Source organism: Aptenodytes forsteri, unplaced genomic scaffold (genome assembly GCF_000699145.1).
Source record: "Aptenodytes forsteri isolate BGI_AS27 unplaced genomic scaffold, ASM69914v1 Scaffold264, whole genome shotgun sequence".
NCBI classification, from domain to species: Eukaryota; Metazoa; Chordata; class Aves; order Sphenisciformes; family Spheniscidae; genus Aptenodytes; species Aptenodytes forsteri.
Window position 1 is genome coordinate 1,576,848 of NW_008795936.1, and position 19,455 is coordinate 1,596,302.

At 41.0% G+C, this 19,455-nt stretch overlaps 1 protein-coding gene across 2 annotated transcripts in view; it reads right to left on the reverse strand.

Moving 5' to 3' along the window:
* UBE2F (ubiquitin conjugating enzyme E2 F (putative)) overlaps nt 1–19,455 on the reverse strand; it is an 84,207-nt gene that overhangs the window by 27,187 nt on the left and 37,565 nt on the right. Inside the window, exons 7-8 of one of the 2 annotated variants that reach the window (XM_009285122.1) lie at nt 6,698–6,730; nt 4,267–4,329 (exon numbers count right to left, since the gene is read on the reverse strand). In XM_009285122.1, coding sequence (XP_009283397.1) covers nt 4,267–4,329; nt 6,698–6,730 — 96 coding nt within the window. The remainder of the gene's footprint in view (nt 1–4,266; nt 4,330–6,697; nt 6,731–19,455) is intronic. The other variant, XM_009285124.1, reaches the window with a different exon arrangement.

The window sequence follows — 19,455 nt, forward strand, 5'->3', positions numbered from 1 at the left end:
GCCTACAAGAAAGCTGGAGAGGGACTTTTTACAAGGGCATGTAGGGATAGGACAAGGGGTAATGTCTTTAAACTGAAAGAGGATAAATTTAGATTAGATATAAGGAAGAAATTCTTCACTATGTGGGTGATGAGGCACTGGAACAGGTTGCCCAGAGAAGTTGTGGATGCCCCATCCCTGGAAGTGTTCAAGGTCAGGCTGGAAGGGGCTTTGAGCAACCAGGTCTAGTGGAAGGTGTTCCTGCGCATGGCAGGGGGGTTGGAACAGATGGTCTTCAAGGTCCCTTCCAACCCAAACCATTCTATGATTCTATGAAGGTTTGAGTTTAAAAACTGGCTGAGTGTGGAAGTTGGCACCAGGTCTACAGAAATACAGTCACTAAAGAGGATGCACTCAACATGCTGGAGGGCAAATCCACCCTCCAGAGGGACCTGCATGGGCTGGAGGAAAGGCCAACAGCAACCTCAGGAGGCTCAACAAGGCCAAATGCAAAGCCCTGCCCCTGGGACACACTCAGTCCCTGCACAATAACAGTCCCAGATGCTGGGCTGTGGATTGCTCTGCTGGGAAGGCCTCAGGGCGAGGAGAGGCTGAGGAACAGGGCTTGTTGGTAGAGAGGAGGCAGCTTTGGGGGGACCTAAAATCAGCCCCCCAATACTGATGAGGAGGTTACCAAGAGGACAGAGCCTTCTCAGAGGTGCACAGCAAGAGAATGTGAGGTTGAGCTCATAAGCTGAAAGGCGGGACGTCTGACTGCATATATGGAAAAAAATTACCATGTGGGTAACTAAGCTTTGGAGGATCCAGCATCACTTGATGACAATCATAAGATAAATTCACGATTGACAAAACTGAAGCCTTACAAAATTGATCGCAGTGACAATGAAATCACTTGAACAGTACCATTTAATGCAGGCAAATACAGGGGTCCTAACTCGGAAAAGTTAACATCACACAAGGTGGCAGACAGCATCCTCTGTCACTGAAAAGGTCTTTTGATGAAAACAACCAATTACAACATAGGTGTCCAGATCAATTCTGTAGCTGGTAAGAAGGTAGGTTTTGGATACGTAAGTAGAGGGCTAGCAAGCCTGAATATTAAGCTAGTATCTTTACCTAGCATTTGTGAAAATGTATGTTTGATGACTCTGCCCAAATTTATTGTACAACCTTCCAAAAAGTTACTGACATCTTGCAAAGTGTGTGGGGAAGAACTGTAGAATTACTCAAGCTGTATAAACAATTGTATGTACTTGAAAAAATAATTCTTTTAAAAGTGATTTGATGATCACTGGCTGAAGGAAGCCGCAAGGGAAGAAGTTCAGTAACTGACAGCTCCTTCCTCGAGCTGAAGGAGGCCCCCCAAGGGCTGGAAGCTGAAGCTGCACTAACTCAGATCTCAGACAAGACACAGTTTTCTAAAGCAATTAATTGAACAACTTGAGCTCTGAACTTTGTATCATTTTTACATCCTAGAACAAGGCTGCTTTCCCAAAAACTACAACTACGTGCTCATGTATAAGCCATAGATTTGATGCAAAAATTAAGAGGTTCCTTATGCAGGAAGAGATCATAACTGTCCCTCACAGCCTGATCTGTAACACAAAACATTTACAGCACAACTGTTTTCCAAGATTCAATAATAAGGATTTGATATCTACGATATGACTTCTTCCAGCACCTGCAAGGCGGCAGTCATTTCTGATGACTTAATACCAGCCTACGGAACTGAACAAACTCCAGTTTCACATTTTCAATAACCAGAGGCAGGTTACAGATTAGCTGTTAACCTCTTGGGCAGCCACACTTAGCCTGGAATGTCAGCAAAGGGATCCCAGGATTTGAAATCTGAAATGACATCAGTGAAATACCGAGTCATGTCCTCCAGGAGAACCACAGAAGACAGCTCAATGTACATTTGCTTTGGCTGTTACAAGCCATATACTCCCACGCTGTCAAATGACCAAAGTCATTCCCTTACAGTATCTGTTAGACACAGATGTTTGTATACAAAACTATTTGTATATAGATATATTTGCACATCTGTTTGTATATAGACTGTGCATGTAGGCATATATATTATGTATACACTATTTGTATAATTGTATTACACACATAAAAATGTCTTGGGGAAAATTCATTAGCATTCCCATATTAATCATATTGTGCATTGCAAGTGTTTTCTTAAGAGACAGGACAGGACCACAGCAGTTTCACTTCACAACAAAGTGCTTATACACTACCTGACATCTATGCCCAAGAGAGACAAAAACTAACTCACGCTGCAATTGCATCCTTTGAGGCTAATTGTAAAAGCATCCATTTCTCTCCCTTGCATAATTTATTCTCTCCAGACAAGCATTATTGGTTTCGTCTTGATGTTGCTGTAAGACATACTGTAGAAAATCCAGCACTACCTGGTGCTGTCACTATCAATGAAATACCTAAACTAAATTCAGGTAAGCTCCAAAAAAAACTTAACATGGCAGAACATGAATTTTACAAATACCTGTGGAGACTACTTAGAGTTTACTAAATAAAAAATGTTTGTTCCAAAACTATTTTTAATTTAGAAGACTGTCAAAAAAACCACTCAATTTCCCTTTCACTTCTTCCACAGCTGCTTTTATCCGAAAAAAGACTTCCATGCTATTAGTGTAGCAGTACGTATTTTGAGTGCTCACCTTTCTGTTTTTGAGGCAGGTGCGTTTTTAAAAGCAGGTAACATTCTTCCTTTCTGTGGATTCCCAAGGTTTCCAATTACTGAATGAGATTGAGAGATGCAGGAGAGCGATTTCTTAGCATTTCATCACTCTTTGGGAAGAGGACATTAACTGTCTGGCTGGTCTGAGCTCTAACAATTTACTCGAAGCACTGGTAAGGCTCACCTACCACAGCCTCAGCACATCTGACACAAGACTGTACTAGTACTATGGGAGCATCTCTCCTCACAAAAACCTACCCAGACACCAGACAAACCACTTTCCCTCTGGCATTAGAAGAAATCAAGTGCCAAATTTGCCACTCAGCAATAGGTGTGTAGCCTCACCGTTTCCAAAGAGCTACAAATTTCTCTGGCAAGATATTAGATAATAATTCAGTCTAACAATGCAAACAAAGTAAATGATTCAGCCTGCTACCTTTACTACAATGGTTTTGTTTCTCGGGCTGTACCTCTGTGACTTTCAGTGTTTTACGGCTTGGAAGGCTTCCTGGCACTCTTTGCCAAAATGATATAACAAAGCCATTAAAAAAACCTCTTCCAGAGTAGGTGTCTACTATATTTTTCTCACATTAGGCTTCCAGTCTCATCCCAGCCCTGCAAACACTGACAAATACCAGAATAGCTACAAAATCTCATTAAACAAGAAAATAGCTAGAAAGATGAACTTGCCATCCTGATGTTTCCTCTTGAAAAAATGAGATAAATTAGGTGCACTGCCCGACACTACAGTTTCAATGAACTCTTCAATCAACATTTACCTGGAAGCTTTCTTCAATCTTTAAGGTTAACTTCAACAAAAGTGTCAGAAGAGTTTGTTTAAAACAAGAGAACTTGAACGTGCGAAGTGTAACTTTTATATGCTTGAGGTATGCATCTATATAATGTAACGTGACACAACTTCAGAGGTCCATACAAGGGGGAAGTTAGTACTTTGTTCACCTCTACCTCCATGCTCAATCTCGCAGATGTTCATCAGGCCACTAATCAATACCACGTTTTACTTTGCCCAGTCCATAATACACACAGAACATACAGGATCAGTAAAAAGAAAATAAACTTTCCACTCCTGTCTTTCAAATGTGCCCAGATCTCTCCTGGCTTAATGAAAGCATGCAACATGTAAGATTTGTGAAGAAAAAAGTTGCATTTTGAAAGAGACAGAAGGATGAGATCTTTTTGCACGCCTTTTAAGGTAAAGGCTACTCACATAACTGTGCCAAACCAATTCACTATCAATTGCTGCACAGAACATGTACAATTTCAGGGAAACTCTCAGAAACAAGAAGGAAAAGATGATCTATTTTGGGGATATGACTACATTATGGTCAACAATTCTAGCATATGGTGAATAACACTACTGTGTTGAGTTTACTTTCCCAGATAAAGCACATCTTGTTTGAGTAACTGGTTGCTGATACAATGAGTCACTCAACTGCCTGAAGTACCAGCTTGAATGCTTTAAAAGGACTGACTGGGAATTGCCAAGTACAGTATGTGTATTTGTTTAGGAACAACATGCTTTAAATAAACCGCTGACTTACCTTGTCACGCAAATGATGCTCTGCAGCCTCAATATTCAAAGGATCGTCAAAATTCAAAAGATCCTGGAAAAGAAACAGAGAACGTTATAGGGTTCCCACTCACTGCGTCATATAAAGAATCCAAAGCCCTAATGAACAAGATAATGAAACAAAGCAAACAAGACCAGCAAATATAGTGCCATTTTCTCACTACCTTGACAGGTATCCCTGCCAAAGGTAGATGCAAATGAGTTTGATGAGTACAAACCAAATCACAAGTCAATTAATGGACAACAGCAGCAAGGCATTCGACCCCATCTGGTGGCATGCCACACAGCCCCGTGACACTTCTCTCTGGCAGTGATGCATTTCTATTTGAAAACTGAGACAGTTTTAAATCAAATTTTGAAGGAACATTCAAAGTTGCAGAAGGCACAATTCCTGTTGATTTTTGTTCAAGGGTGAAGTAAACCCTTAAAGAACCCTGCAAACAGCCTGGTGATAAAGCAGGAAGAGCTTCCTTAATACCATCTCCATAGCAAAGCAATTTAATTCTCTCTGTGAAGAAACTACATAACCTGGAGCCTGACAGACAGGAAAGTTCAGTGCAATGGGAAAAACAGGGCTGAGGAAAAGGAGTGCAAAGCTAAGGGCATGTGGGGCCAGGGAGCAGAAATAATCAAAATAAATCCCAGATCTGTCAGTTTAATCTCAATAAATATTAATTTCGGAAGGAGAAACGGTCTAGGGTTAAAACCAAAGGAAGCCAAGATGCTGATAAAAGAGGAATTATCATAAAAAATTAACATTTAATCACAACCCCCCCTCTTCTGCCTGCAGCCCAGATCACTTTCCCCAGTTTAAGGTCAGCCTGTGACAGCAGTGAAATGCCATTGTTTCACAAGCATGAAAGGCTCCTGTCACTCTCTGACTCGTTTTCAAGCAGAAAACCTCCCATTTCATTCAAACCAGGACACCAATCCACCTCTTTTTCACTCACTCACTTCAAGAAAACCCCAAAAGAATCTGCAAGGCCAGTACAATCCAATGCCAGCTTTTCAAAGCCTAATTATTTATAAGCAGCTGGGTGTGAGGGAAATCCAAGAGGCAAGCTGGGAAGCCCAGCTCTTGCCGGCCATGACAAATCCCCGTGGTCTCCAAAGCATGACCATCGCTCTTTGCAGCTGTTTGCCCAACAGATTATTTTTACATGCAGTTCTGCCTCTGAAGGCACTCCTTTGTACCTCCAGTGGATTTCGCTTTCTTCCAGTTACTTAGCATGCAGTGGCAGACTAACTGTGAAACGCAATTACTCTTTGTTGAAAAGGCAAATGCTCTCCAATCTTCTAAATCAATTTACCAAAGAAGTTGTTGAAACAAATCATGCCTTTGGATGCCAGGAAAGCTTAGGAGATTGTAGCCAGTCACTGGCTTGATCTATGCTAGAGGCTTTAGAAATGCACCATGATCCTGGTGATAGTGCTGGGAGCACAGTCACCGCTCCGCCCTTCCTCCTGCAGATAGCGGTGGAAGGAATTCCTCTCTCCGAAAACAGGCTGGGGCTAGCGAAGCCCACAGCTATGCTCCTCATCCAAAGCTTTTCACAGCCTCCTCTGTACACTCTGGAGTGGCTGGGGTAGTTCTCTCCAGAGTCGATGACAAACGTGGTGACCAAGTTAGTGCCTTTCTTTGCGTTCTCCTGACCTTCCTACCCAGCAGCAATGGCTGTGGAAGGGGACCATAATCCTGGACTTCCTAAAAAAAGGCAGCTTTTGTACAGTAAAAACTTAGCGTCTCTCCGCTTTTAGGGCAAAAGCAGCTGTTGCATCCTGCCTGCCTCTTGCAGCTTCCTGCCCTCTCCTCCATTTTCAAGTTGCTCCTGTAATTACGAGGCACAGGTTTCTTGCTCCTGTCAATCTAAGGAAAACGGGGAAAATGGAATCCCTGAACAAAATCATATCATTTCTGTGACAAGGCAGGGTTTATGCAAATTCTGCAGGTGGGTACCAAGGCCCTTGAACAGGAATATAAGTGTTCAAAACAGGAATGAGCCTGCAGGGCAGTCATTCATTCCTAAACATAATTTTTAAAAAACATAACACCAACACAATTCCTTCTTAGAGCAATATGAATTTCTATTTCCTGCAGACCAGCGGAAGGAATTTCATACTGTGTGGAAGATCCCAAGTAACTTGTTACCAAAATAGCCCACAGTAGATTTGTAACCAAAAGTAAAAACAATGTACAAAAAAGCTGGCATTTCAGACCATCTGTATGAGTCTTGCAGTTATACAAACAAAAGCACAAACTGATTTCATACTTGTACAACAGCCACTGAAGCCAAAGGAAATAATGACCTTAAGTTTAAGAGGCAACAGATGGGGTTCACATTAGGTGATGCTGAAACCAAACCAGGCAGGAAAAAGGATATGCAAAATATTCATTTACTTACAGTAAATAAAGAGTTTAACCCCCAGACAACATCCTGCAAAGGAAAAGCACAGTCAGTTAGACATGCATTTCAGGTGCTTTGAACAGGTTCACATACTTTATTTTTTCTATTAATCCATGAAATTACTGGAAATCAAATCTAGATTAATGGTGATGTTTTACTAATTTAAATCAAAATGTTGAAAAAGCTTTCCCATTTCATGGAAGCCTGATATTTAGAAGTCACCAAAAACCAAATACTGCATATTCAAATACAAGTTCAGATCTTTCTGTGTGTATAGGAGCCTTATTCCTATTGCTTCTCTGCTCAAGGAGAGGAATAATACCTTATATATGCCACCAACTGACAGCACTGCTTAGTTCAAAGGGTGGGTACAAAACTTAATTCAGCAATCCTTTCTTAAAATTAAAAAAGTGTCAGACAAATATTTGAAACTGTGTCAAAATATCAGAGAAAAGAGATTTAGGTGCAGTATGAGTATGGAGAAATACCATTCTTATATGAGCATATGTCTCAAATAGATACTTAAAAGCAGTAAAATTATTTAAACACAGCTGAATAGAGAGGGTTTGCAATTCCTGCAAACAGGAAGCTTCAGGGGAATCTGCCTCCAAATGGTGTCATCAAACACAGCTTATTTTGGGGTGGGCATCTCCAAAAGGGTTCCACTAGCACTGTCCTAAGAGTCCACATCCTCATTTACAACCTTCAGAGAATAAGAAAATGCACAAGATCCAAATACTACAGAAAGAGACTTAAAAGCATCACCAACCACCAACTCCAAGGCTAAGCTTTTCTACCTAGAGGAAAGACTATTTTCTTTAGTAGCAGCATAAACAAGCTACCCTACTGCAAAATCCCACTGAAGTCTGGGCACTGGAGCTCACACCTACAAGACAGTTAAGTAAGGTCAGCATTGCACCTCCTGCCCTTACAGCCTGCTAGCCCTTGACGGCCTACACATGAAAACCACACCTCCCGGATTTCCAGTAGTAGGACAAACACTGCACATCAATCTTTTCGTGGCTAAAACGTACCTTTCACAATAAAGATAAAGCCTCAAAGTAAAAAATTCCTATCCATGGCAAAGAACTTCAATAAATGAGCATATTTCAGTTTGTTTCCTGTTCAGGCCCTCTGCTGAGAGTGCTGGACCACAGAAATCCATATCCCTTAAGAACACTATTCAATTATGTCCTAATGAAAAAGACATGATGTCAGCATTATTCAGACAACAGCCTCTCACGATCCAATTTTCCTTTGATCTTGCACAAACAACCTACTCAGTCTATCTGCTTTAATAACCGTGAATCTGCCCAGCAAAGCTGATATTGTCAGACACAGTTTTCAGTTTCAGCATCTTCTCCTAATGGAGCTTCTGAAACCATCAGGTGTGGCAAAGACAGCAACTCTTTCAAATTTACTCATCTTCAGTGGCAGCACAGACACATAAACTGCAAAAAAGGACACACCCAAGACACGTAAGAATTACAGTTATCCATATGTTTTAAGACTATAATGCTGAGCAGTCATCCCCACTCCCAAACGACCATACTATCAGTTCCTTGGCAAGTATGAGAAAATGGACTATTTCCAATAACAGATGAAAGTTGCTGTTTTACCCTTTAAGTTCTGTGCTTGTTCAACTACAACTACTGTCACAGAAACTGGGCATAGCAGAGGTTAGCAAAACATAGTATTAAGGAAACCTGTATTGAGCAATCCTGGGGATAAACTATTTGCACAGTGCAGTGGTGCTAGAGAAAAAATAAGCCAGAGTCACTGATTAAAGGAGGATTTCAGTGGTGTGGAGAGCCTGGAGAGTAGGAACAGGCATGAAGGTCTCAGCTTCTACTTCACTCTCTTGCATTCAGGCATGAGAGGGTGCACAGCACAGCACAGCACAGGCTGCCACGTTGTCACCGCTCTCAGTGTCTGCTCCGCTCCAGTGCCCCTACGTATGCTGCCCCTGGCATGGATGCAGCCCGAGGACTGACTGATGCAGGGTGTGTAACCAGGGACAGCTGAGAGTGCCTCTGTCTCCAGCCAGCCACTCTGCCCCAGCAGATGCTCCGACCCCTGAAGATCAGGAGCCCCTTCCACTGCTGCCCTCAAAGGCTGTATTGTCCTTCAGGGAGGCAGACTGAATGTCTTGGGGGTGTTAAGAAGTTCTTGCATCTGATTTTAACCCACTGTGTGTTTCCCACAACCTTTGATAATGGTACCTTACTAAAGCATGGTAATTTGCTTTCTTCCACTTGAAGAAGCAGGAATAAATTAACTTTAAGGGTCATCTTTCATCTACACCATGTGACAGCAGACTGTAGCTGGAGAACGTGATGCAGAATTACAATACTGACCATTAAAAAACATCCTAAAGAGGTACGAAGAGCTCACACTAGCACACTGGGGTCTGTCTATTTCTAAATCCTGCCTGAACACCAAAATGGCATTCACAGGGTTGCAAACTGTTCAACCACTTACCAGCATGGCTAACGAGAAACAAACAAAAGAGCAACTCAGTCACACTGATTCTGAAATCTTGAAGAGCTCACCTTCTCTTTACATTTAACAGTGCTGAAGCCCCCAGTATCCCAGAGCCTCCCAACTAGGACACTTGCAGATTGTATCTCCAGACAAAACAGCTTCTGCTCCAATACAAGCAGCGATGAGCCATACCTTACAAAAGTAAATGTTGCAACTCAAAACAGAAATGTAAATTATACCAAATTATTTTCCCCTTCTGTAAACACCTGCTTTTGAAGTTCACCTAAATTGCTCCCAAATTCTCACTTGCTGAACCCTGGTTTTAAGACTTTGGGACACTTGACTTACTCAGACTGGCTTTGCACAGAGTTCTATCAAAAAAAAAACCCCAAGAAAACAAACCCACAAAAAAAACAGCAAACACCTCCGTAAGGCTGTGAGTTTTCAGAGTGCTGTACATTTTCACAGCCATTCTAGACACCAAAAAGCACAAAAGGATTATTATTATTACTGAATAACTTATGTGTGAAATTCTTAATATCGTTTCTGATGTTTCCACCTGTTCAAGTTTTATGATTTACTGGATTCATTTTATACCCTTGCATGGCTCCATAAAAAATAATGCTAAATTACTACCGGAGGGCAACACTTTTTGTAATGAGTTTGAGGCTAGCCTGGATTTAAATCTAGGATATTGAGAAAGGGAAGTAGGACGGAACAGATGAGCAAAAGTGAAGCAAGTATTTAATATTTGAAAAACTTGACACTGTTGCATTGCAAAAATAATCACTCTGCATTATTGACTTCAGCACAGCTGCTTGCTGCATGCAGATAAGCACTTGCCTGAACACTTGCCTCACATTTTCCTGACGAACTAAAGGGATCTGCAGGCCATCGAAGATCCTGTCAGATTTAACAGTTCAAAAACTTCTGTTTTCTTTTAATGTAATAAAGCATCATCCTTGGCTTCAAACATTTACTGAAGTTCTGGCTTAAATACTCTGAAAACAGAAAGTCAACCCTACGTACAAGAATTTTTAAAGGTTATCTTCACACATAGGAGCAGGGCAGATGTCACCTTAAAATGTTAATAATGCACACCTTTATGCTGTGCCACTTCAATGAGAGAATCTACTTGCAAAAGGAGAATCAGACATAGGGATCTGCCTGTTCACGTGGTGAATACCTGACAAGGCTGTTTCCTTTACAATGCTTCTTTTTGTCTACTTTCTTCTACATGCTTAACATCAAAGTTACAGAGTACAAGTAAACCTACTACTGAGGTAACCCCAGAGCAAAACCGAGGACCTCTTGCGCTTTTCGTAACAAAGCAGCATGGTCTGCTCAGGATAGACCCTGCAGAAAAGGCTGCAGAATTCCCCAAGCCGCTTTATCTGGTTTCTGCTCCAGCGGTGCCCAGGCAGGCCTTCTCCCTGTCCCCCTCTCCCAGAGGCTTTGCATCAGGACAGACATCACCCATGAGGTTAGACGCCTTTGTGAGCCAACTGCAGGTCTCAGGTAAGCAAGTGTTTTTAATTCCCCTCTACTATGTTAGTTCAGAAGATTCAAGTATCATACTTGAACTAAAGAGCAATATCTGGTTAAATCCATAGTGGAAGAGGGGATAATGAAGGAAACATGCTCTGCTCCTTGGCACTGTCACTATTTTGAGCTCAAGCATGGGGAAGTCAACACAAACAAGTCAGAAGATCAACAGACTGTTATAAATAACCCTTTATAATCACCCCTTTTCATTCTTGAGTATTTTTGTGTTGCATTTGAGTGAGAAGTTACATTAAACCCCTGCCCACAGATTTATTTATGGCATGCCAAATGAGGGGAAAAAAAAAAATCTGCCACTGCAGCGATGTTTAAAGTTCAAGAGCAACGAATCAAATACTAAATACAGCTTTTGAAATAGCCTCTCTTGAGGCTAGAAAGTCTCAAAGCGTTGCATTTGTAGGAGGTCCTAACTCAGTTAAATCTTCCCAAGTGGCAGTTCTCACAACCGCTTCACAAAGGCGATGCCACTGAAACCATGTAACAGACAAGTGTTTAGCTATGCCTGCCGATGTTTGGAAATACAACCACACAGCACTTCTTTTGAAGAGAGAATAAACACAAATTGTAAATTAAGATTTTCCTTTAACAGGCAAAGTATATTTAATACATTAATTTAAGCAGAGAACAAGCCAGACAAAAGCAGCTAATGAACTTCCAATAAGAGAAACTTCTTTAGAGATCCAAGGAGCATTTCTGATCTAATAGACTGATTAAATTAAAGCTCATTGCTAAACCATTTTTTATATACAAACAGTTTAACACATTCAGATCAATGAAAGGAGCAGCAGTGATTCATATAAGCAGATGTCTGAAGCAATTTTTTTTTTTCTTTTAAACAAACTGAAGCAGTAACTCCAATAAAACAACTGCCAAGCTTTGTACATCACAGTTTGGAAAAGGGCTTGAAATTATACCAAAAAACTCAGCATGCTGAAAGTCACACCACTGCATGGCTGTCTCCTGGGGCAGCTCTCTGCTGTCCTGTCTGCCTACGCACCAGTTCAAGATGGTTTTCCACTTCCATTCACTTTCTTCTATCGTCTCCTACAAACAAGCCCAGCTTCTTTCTCTCTCCTTTGCGGCCTAGAAAACCAAGCATCCTTCATCCCAGGCAGTCCCCCTTCCCCAGGCTCTGTTGGACTTCTCTTTCTGCCTCCTCAACGCGCCTCCACAAACATCTCCAATTTCTCCCCATGGACTAATCACCTGTTTGTAACCACTACAATGTAACTGACTGCACAAAACTTACTAGTCCAAGGGGTTAAAAAATAAAAAAGTATGTTTTCATGCCAGAGATGGCAGGCACTTTTTAGCTTACGAAAAAACTGCTTCCCTCCTAAACAGTCTTCTCCCAAATAAAATGTTCTCTTTTACATTTCCTCTCCCTGTCCTGCTCCTCTCTAATCTTGCATATAACACTGCTACAGTATCTTGCAAAATTCCTGTAGCAGGTAAAACACCGTTTCCACTTGGAAGCTTTCTTTAATCAACCACAAAGGCCATCTCAATTCTCATGTGCCTGCAACCCCAGCTCATGCTTCCCACCCAAACACAACAACAGTAGCTTACTTGGAGGGCTTTGGGTAATTTAAATGGCATGAACTGCTCCAGTTAGCAAACACAAAAAAAGGAGGAAGGCTGGAAAACGATTTCTTCTGTGCTCAAATATACTAGAGGGAAGAAAACAGGAACAATTATAGTCTGTTCTTCTCCCAGACCAAGACAGTTGTGAATTGCCAAGTATGCAGGAGCACTCATCTAAAATCCCTTACTTTTGTTACTGACTCCTTGACATTTGTCCCCAAGGTTACTTCAGAGCAAACAGCTAAATCTTTTATAAATTATTCCCAGGGGGATTCTGTGATAGCTTCTTAATGAACTACACTACAGTGATTACGAACATTAAAGCAACTGCCCTCCGGAGACCAGTCTACTCAACTGATTAAAGTTGTTGATTTCTGAATATGCAGTTTGTGTCAATTTGGGGAAAACAAGCATGGTTTAATTAGACTTATTAATGTACTGCACTGTTCTACTGAATCACTCTTTAAAAATGTGCTAGTAATAACAGCTACTGTATTTAAAACAAAGATTAGGCTTTGCCAGAAGCCATTAAAGAGAGAGAAAGAAAATTTTTGCAAATCTTATGAACCAAAGTTTATTGCAAGACATTGATTTGTGTAAGTATTTTCACCAGCCTGGGCAAGTACAGAGGGGAAGAAAAAATAAATCACTTCTTATAAAACTGATAAAGCCAATTTATAAAATCAAAATACAACACAATATATCCCTGCAGAAAAACTTCCTGAAGCTTATTTTAAGAAAAACAGAATAATGTCAGAGCGACATAGAAGATTGTATTCAGTGGCTTATAACTTCTCTTTACCAAATACCGGGTCTGAAGTTTTTGTCTGCTGCTTATTCAATTTTTAGAGGTGGAGAAGGCAAAGAAATGAAAGCAGTAACAATGGACATTTTAAGCACATTAGAGAGCAAAGATATTGAAGAATATAAATCTTTTGCACTGCACCTTTCTTTAGATGACCTCCTTTACAGAGGGAGACTTGAACCATTGAAAGGTACCTTGTGGTAAAGCTGTGCCTTTTCAACAGCAACAAATACCTATCTAAATTGTGATCAACAAGGACATTCAGAAACCCCTTTGACTGTGACAACTAAATCTCCCTCACTTGGTTTTTGCTGAACACGCACAGGCTCTCCCCAGTCCCCAGTGCCGATCAGAGCTGCGAGGGACAGCCCAGCCCTCGTGAGAACCACCCTGGGCCAGGCACTTGCACAGTCAGCAGGGCACCAATGAACCGGTCCTTGTCTGGTTCAGAGCAGCAGTGCCATCCTGAAGCAGAACCTGCCCCTGTCCCCACTGTCCGTGGGGTCAGAGCAGTTGTGTGTGTGAAATAAACTTCTGGATAAAGTCAGGCCAGACATCCTGCTGCAGATGCATATCACGTGGGCTCCAGCACTGAGCAGGGATGCAGAGGTCTGGACCAAAGAGGACACTACCCTCCAAATCATACCAAAAAGAAGGCTCTGAACCACCAGGAGCTCCTCGAGCTCCTACAACACCCTGAAGTACTTCTTTGGGAGCTCCTACAACACCCTGAAGTACTTCTTACATTATGGAAAGAGACAAACGGTGCACGTCCTTTCATGTTTGCTGACAACCAACAGCCCTCAAATGGTTCTGACTCTTCTGTCTTTCCTCATCTACATCTTTACTGGTTCAAAAATCTCTCTTCTGTACCTGCCTCTACCTTCTGCTGCCACTCCCTACCCCCTTGCTAAAATTACTTTTTCTTCTGTATTTATCCCCTTGTGTTTCATTGCTTCCCTAGAGCTGTCTTCTGCAATGCTGATATCCCCTTCAGTATCCCAAAAAATACGAGAAGGTATGCAGCTTAGGCCCTGATTTTTGGTTTGGGGGTTTTTGTTTGTTGGGGTGGTAGTTCTGCTCCTGCTCTGCACTGACAAGAACAGAGGAGAGCTTTGAAGGAGTCCACTGTACTTGCGACATAAAGCAGTTTGCAGCAGATCAGTGCCCATACCTTCAAGGACATGCAATGGCCAACAGGCTTGCTTTTCTGTCCTTCACAGATTCCTTTGATCAATACCCGCAGTACTCATACCACACCCTTTCAGCAAATAAAGACTAAGTCTTCAGGGAATAAAGTACAAGACTAAACACTTGCACTGACCTATTTCTGTTATGCTGTAGGTATAGCTCCCTGCTGCTGTGGTGTCCTTTCCCTAAAGCTGTTTGCTTGCAACCATATGTTGTATTTTGTTACTCACTGAGTGAGGGAAAGAGTAAAGGTGTTGGCAGCAGGAGACATTGGGCTATGTGGTCCTGGGAGCCTCCATGAGGTCAACACACAGAGTTGGACCTTTAAGTGCTCTGCATGTGAGGGAGGAAGGCAGCTCTGCAAATGAAGAGGACCCCAGAGAGAATACTGAGAGGTGAGCAGGCACAGTCCTCCTCTGACAGTGTTTCAGCCAGAAGGTCACCCATAAAACCTACAGCCAGCCAAGCACAGCATAGCTGAGGAGGTGAGGACTTCCAGAAAGTTATTCTGCACATCTTGCTCCTCAAACAAAAGAAAGCCCACGTGCCTGGGTGTCAGCTCATTCAGGGTGTCCTCCTGGAATAGCTGCTGCAGGCACAGAATTAAGTTCAACCCTCTCCTTCCTTCCCACTGTGCCGAACACTGCTCCAGGTGGGGAGCAGGCTTGGGTGAGAGGCACCACCATACCTCTTGGAAACATCACAAGGAGAAATAAGGTGGTGTAAAAAGTCTTAAGTGGGCAACAGTGCAGGAGGCATGGACACATTGCCTGAAACAACACCCACCTGATTCAATTCCTGTATAATACCAGAGAAGACACATAAAGGCACACCACCTGAAAAAACAGGTAATCTTCTGCTTAATGCAGTATTTGAAGCTGGTATGCAGTGAATAATTGTAAGCATACTGGGTGATGTTTTTCTCCCCAGCACTCAGAGGCTCTATACTGGTCTATACCAGGAAGCAGCAGACCCTGACAGAGTCCATCTTCCCCTTGAGATCACACATACAATTTCTCAGGAGCTAGTTTTGTAAACCTTGGTGGTCATCACCAAGAAGATCCCAGGAGCTGGATGTGAAATTCATATTAGATCAAGAATCTCCTTGCTCAGCTATGCTTGACTTCCCAGTAATTCCTCCTCCTGCACAGTAAGAGCTGGCATTTGTGCTCTTTGCCACTGCTATGAAGCCCTTCATTTTCTTTTGATGACCTTCTCCTCCTTACTTTACCAATATGGAGGATAAACATATTCCATCCAGGAAGGCAGCTTTTACAAGCACATGCTTTGACATTTCTACATACAGTACAAAGACCTATTCCAAAATGGGATTTGAATAAATCAATAGCAGAACAATGTTATCATAATGCTCACTGAGAAAAATAGTATCAGCAGCAAGAATTAATGAGAACAACACAGAACATACAGGTTTACTTTTTTCCCTTCATCCTGAAGACAGTGACAGTTACTGTCTGTTTAAAATACTCCTCTACACTAATACACATACAATTTTGACAGCAGACCACCTGTTTTCATCAAGATGATGAACGAAAGTTTTGTGCGTATACTGAAGCTTTTAAAACTACTCAGGTTTATGCTTAAATGTTGAGGTAAAGGTAACTAGAAAAATTAAGTCAAGACCCTCCGATTTATTTCTCCAAGAGATTAGTTTGACATTTGCATGATTTCAAATAAAGTAATTTTACTGCCTGAAGACAACAGCAGAACCAACACAACAAATAAGGCATATTTTCCCATTTAGTATTAATTGCTAATTAAATAAGCAAGCCTCTTATGGATAAACTCCAAAGAGCAATAATTTCTCACAAACAACTCAATTCCTTTTAGATTAGATTATCTAATAACAGACAGATATTTCTTAACCTAGTATCTGAAGTTATGGGAAAGGAATTCCTGAAAAAAATATTGTTTTCCTATAGGCGGGTATAAAAAGCTGTCTGCATATCTATAGTTTAAGACTATCTTGATGTTTCCCATTCCTGCTCCTGTCTCTCCTGACAGCAGTAACATGAAGATGACAAAAACCAGCTCTTTAAAATACCTCAATGAAGAATTGAAATGCATATACAACATGAAAATCCTACAGAAAATAGTTCTCCAATTATCCAAAACCAACTGTAGCTCCATCAGAACAGGGTTACAAAAAAAGGACCAAATATTCCTTATGAACATTCACCATACATTTTAAAATACTGGTTTTAACGTTACTATGCTCAGCCCTCCAGGGTCAGTCAGCGGAGTTGCACAAGTATGCTTTGATTATTTTTATGGTTCATAAATCAGTCACTGACCAATTTGCAGTTGTAGTTTGTTAGAGATAATTGCAGAAGGAACAGCTTGACTTTTAGAACCAATTAGGCAATCACAATACACAGATCCACTTCTTCCCTTATTTTTTAAAAATCAATCACCCAAGATAATTTTATAGCGAAGTGAAAACAAGCATTTGAGAGAAAGCTGATGAATACTAGGGAGGCCTATCTTAACCAGGCAGATGATACTCATGGCAAATAAGGTACAAGGAAGTGCATGTTGAGGACTAACAGGAGCTACTGAAGCACTTTTGAGTTTGAATTTGGAATTATTGAGGGGGAAGAAGCAGGGTATCAGAGCAACAGCAGCATTATCTCACACTAGGTATTTAAAAGCTGGTATTGTCAGTGAAATAAAAACCTGAGAACAGAATGGAATAATAACCACGTATTTGCTTTCCATCTGGAAAAATTCAGTTTTGACCATCAGACCTAAAAGCAGGAGAAAAACAAGCACAGACAGTCTGAGCAGAGGCCCAAAATAACTTCAGTAGTCCTTCGCTTTATGAATATTCTGTTTTAGAGAGGAAAGAAGTATGCAATAAAATTATGCAGAACATAACAGAATGGAGACTGAAAGGTAAATAAGCTCCTGTTGTAACCCATAGCTAGCTATAAAGAAGTGAAAGATTACACAAAGATCAGTTAGAAAGCACTGCACCAGTTTTTACACAATCCATAAGCAAACTGCTACCAAAAATTATCTAAGAATTTAAGATTCAGGAGTGTTTCTATGGATAAAGAAAACATTTACAATTGTATCAACAGTGATTTAAAAAAGTATATAAAGATTTTTTTAAAACATTAACCTACCAATGATCTGTTTCAGGGTTAAAGCCCAACTTTCTTAATAACCTGATTTAAAAAGTATCTAATACAGGAATTCAGAAATAGCACATTCTTCAGTGCCTTCACTAGTACACAGGCTGCTGTTAACAGTGGTCCATGGAAATGTGTTCAGTAGCAGGAAGAAGTAAACTGGAAAAAAGATAATGCTCAACACTTAGTAACTTAAAGGGAATTCAATCATGGATGAGATGACAGAGTGCAACAAAACGCTAGAAAATAAAATTGAGTTAGCTTTTACTCCCCCTTAAGAATTCTCTACACTGTTAAAACACATTTTATCACATAACTTTTAAAAAGTATTTAGGAGATTTTATTTTTTATTTCAGAAAGTTAAAAGGCATGATCCAAATGCCTCTTCAAGTTTCTACCCATTGATACTAAACAAAGTGTTGAAAAGGTCACAGCAGTTTGTTTTGAAGGATTTTTCATGTAAGAGCTCTGCTGCCACCACAAGGATACAGAAGATGAGACAATCTAAAACTTCTGAAACTTAAGTCTTCTAAAAAGGTTAAGCACATAACATGGATGCATGCAGTAGCATACAGCAGAGCTGGTTTGTGCATGTGGCTTTTGAGGTTTTGTGTTATCCCATTTGAATGGTTTTACTAATGCACTCAGAATGGCTGCATTAGTAATGCCTGCCAATTTTTGTCGCAGAAATAACAGTACATCCCCATTCTCAAATTAAATATTTTAGCAGTGTTGTAGAGTGCTTTATTGGACAAATTTGGGTACTATTCCTCCAGAAAACCAGGCTGCCTTCATATTATTGATGAGTGGAATATGAAACACTGACTTAAGTCCACCATTGGCCAAGACCGGATACTATCCGTAGCGCTACTGTGCAAATTCACACAATATTCTGCTTGTGGAGATGAGCAGGTTCTCCAAACCATGGTGTCCAAGTGTTGGAAACAAAGGATTCAGGAGGGCTGGATTAGTGGGTGCAGGTGGAATGTTAAGAGATAAAAGTAACCTGGGTCACATCTCATGGCTCTCATTTCCTACCAGTCACTCACTGTTTCATGTAATTCTGTGGTCTATAGTTAACACGTACCTACCACAATTATTAATGCACGCTGACAAATAACTTGACTGTGTGGCCATATTGTCAATAAACCAGCACAATTCCGTATTTTCCATCTCAGAAGCATGTGTAGCCTGGAATCTAAGCACTTGGATGCTAATCAAGCTTCAAAACACATATGAAGGCATGCATGAAGCTTCACAGGTGACAGTCAGCCAAAGATCTGAAAGCACCTGATAGAGCACCGATCAGGAACCCTGACTCTGACCGAGACCCACCTTTCACATGTTTATCAGTCCTTCCAAAGAGCACACTTGGAATGGATGAAGAGTGTCTTCGACAAAGAACAGACTCAGTCCACATGCTAGTTACCATCTAATTACAATCTGTATCCCAAGCAAAAACACTGTTTGGGGAACAGTGCTTGCAGCTTACTGACATCCCCAATGGCTACTTATGCTCAATTTTTTTTACGCTCCTTTTGTATGAGAGGCACGGTGTAACAACGGTGTTTCTACAGAGGCACAACTTGGAAGTTAGGACCAACATGTGGTATTTACTTTTTGTGATGACACTTCAAATCACATGAAGTGACAACATGACAGGTGAGAGAACACTTACTGAAACTGCACGTTTATTTAAAATGGAGACTCTGAAGACAAAAAGTAAAGAATGAAAACTTTGCAATTTGGGGTGGGTTTTTTTTTAAAGCTATAAAATGTGAACTTGCAATTGTGGTGCTTCAGTGCCCATGGGGAAAAGAAACAAAACCCAAGGGGGATGCTGGATTTTATTTTATTTTTTTCTTTTTAAAGTTAAGCTACTATCTCCTTTTCCCTTGCTGAATCTTTCATTTCAACATCCATAGACAAAGTTCCTGCTTTTTTTTGTTTGGGGTTGTGGAGGGTTTTTTTTTCGT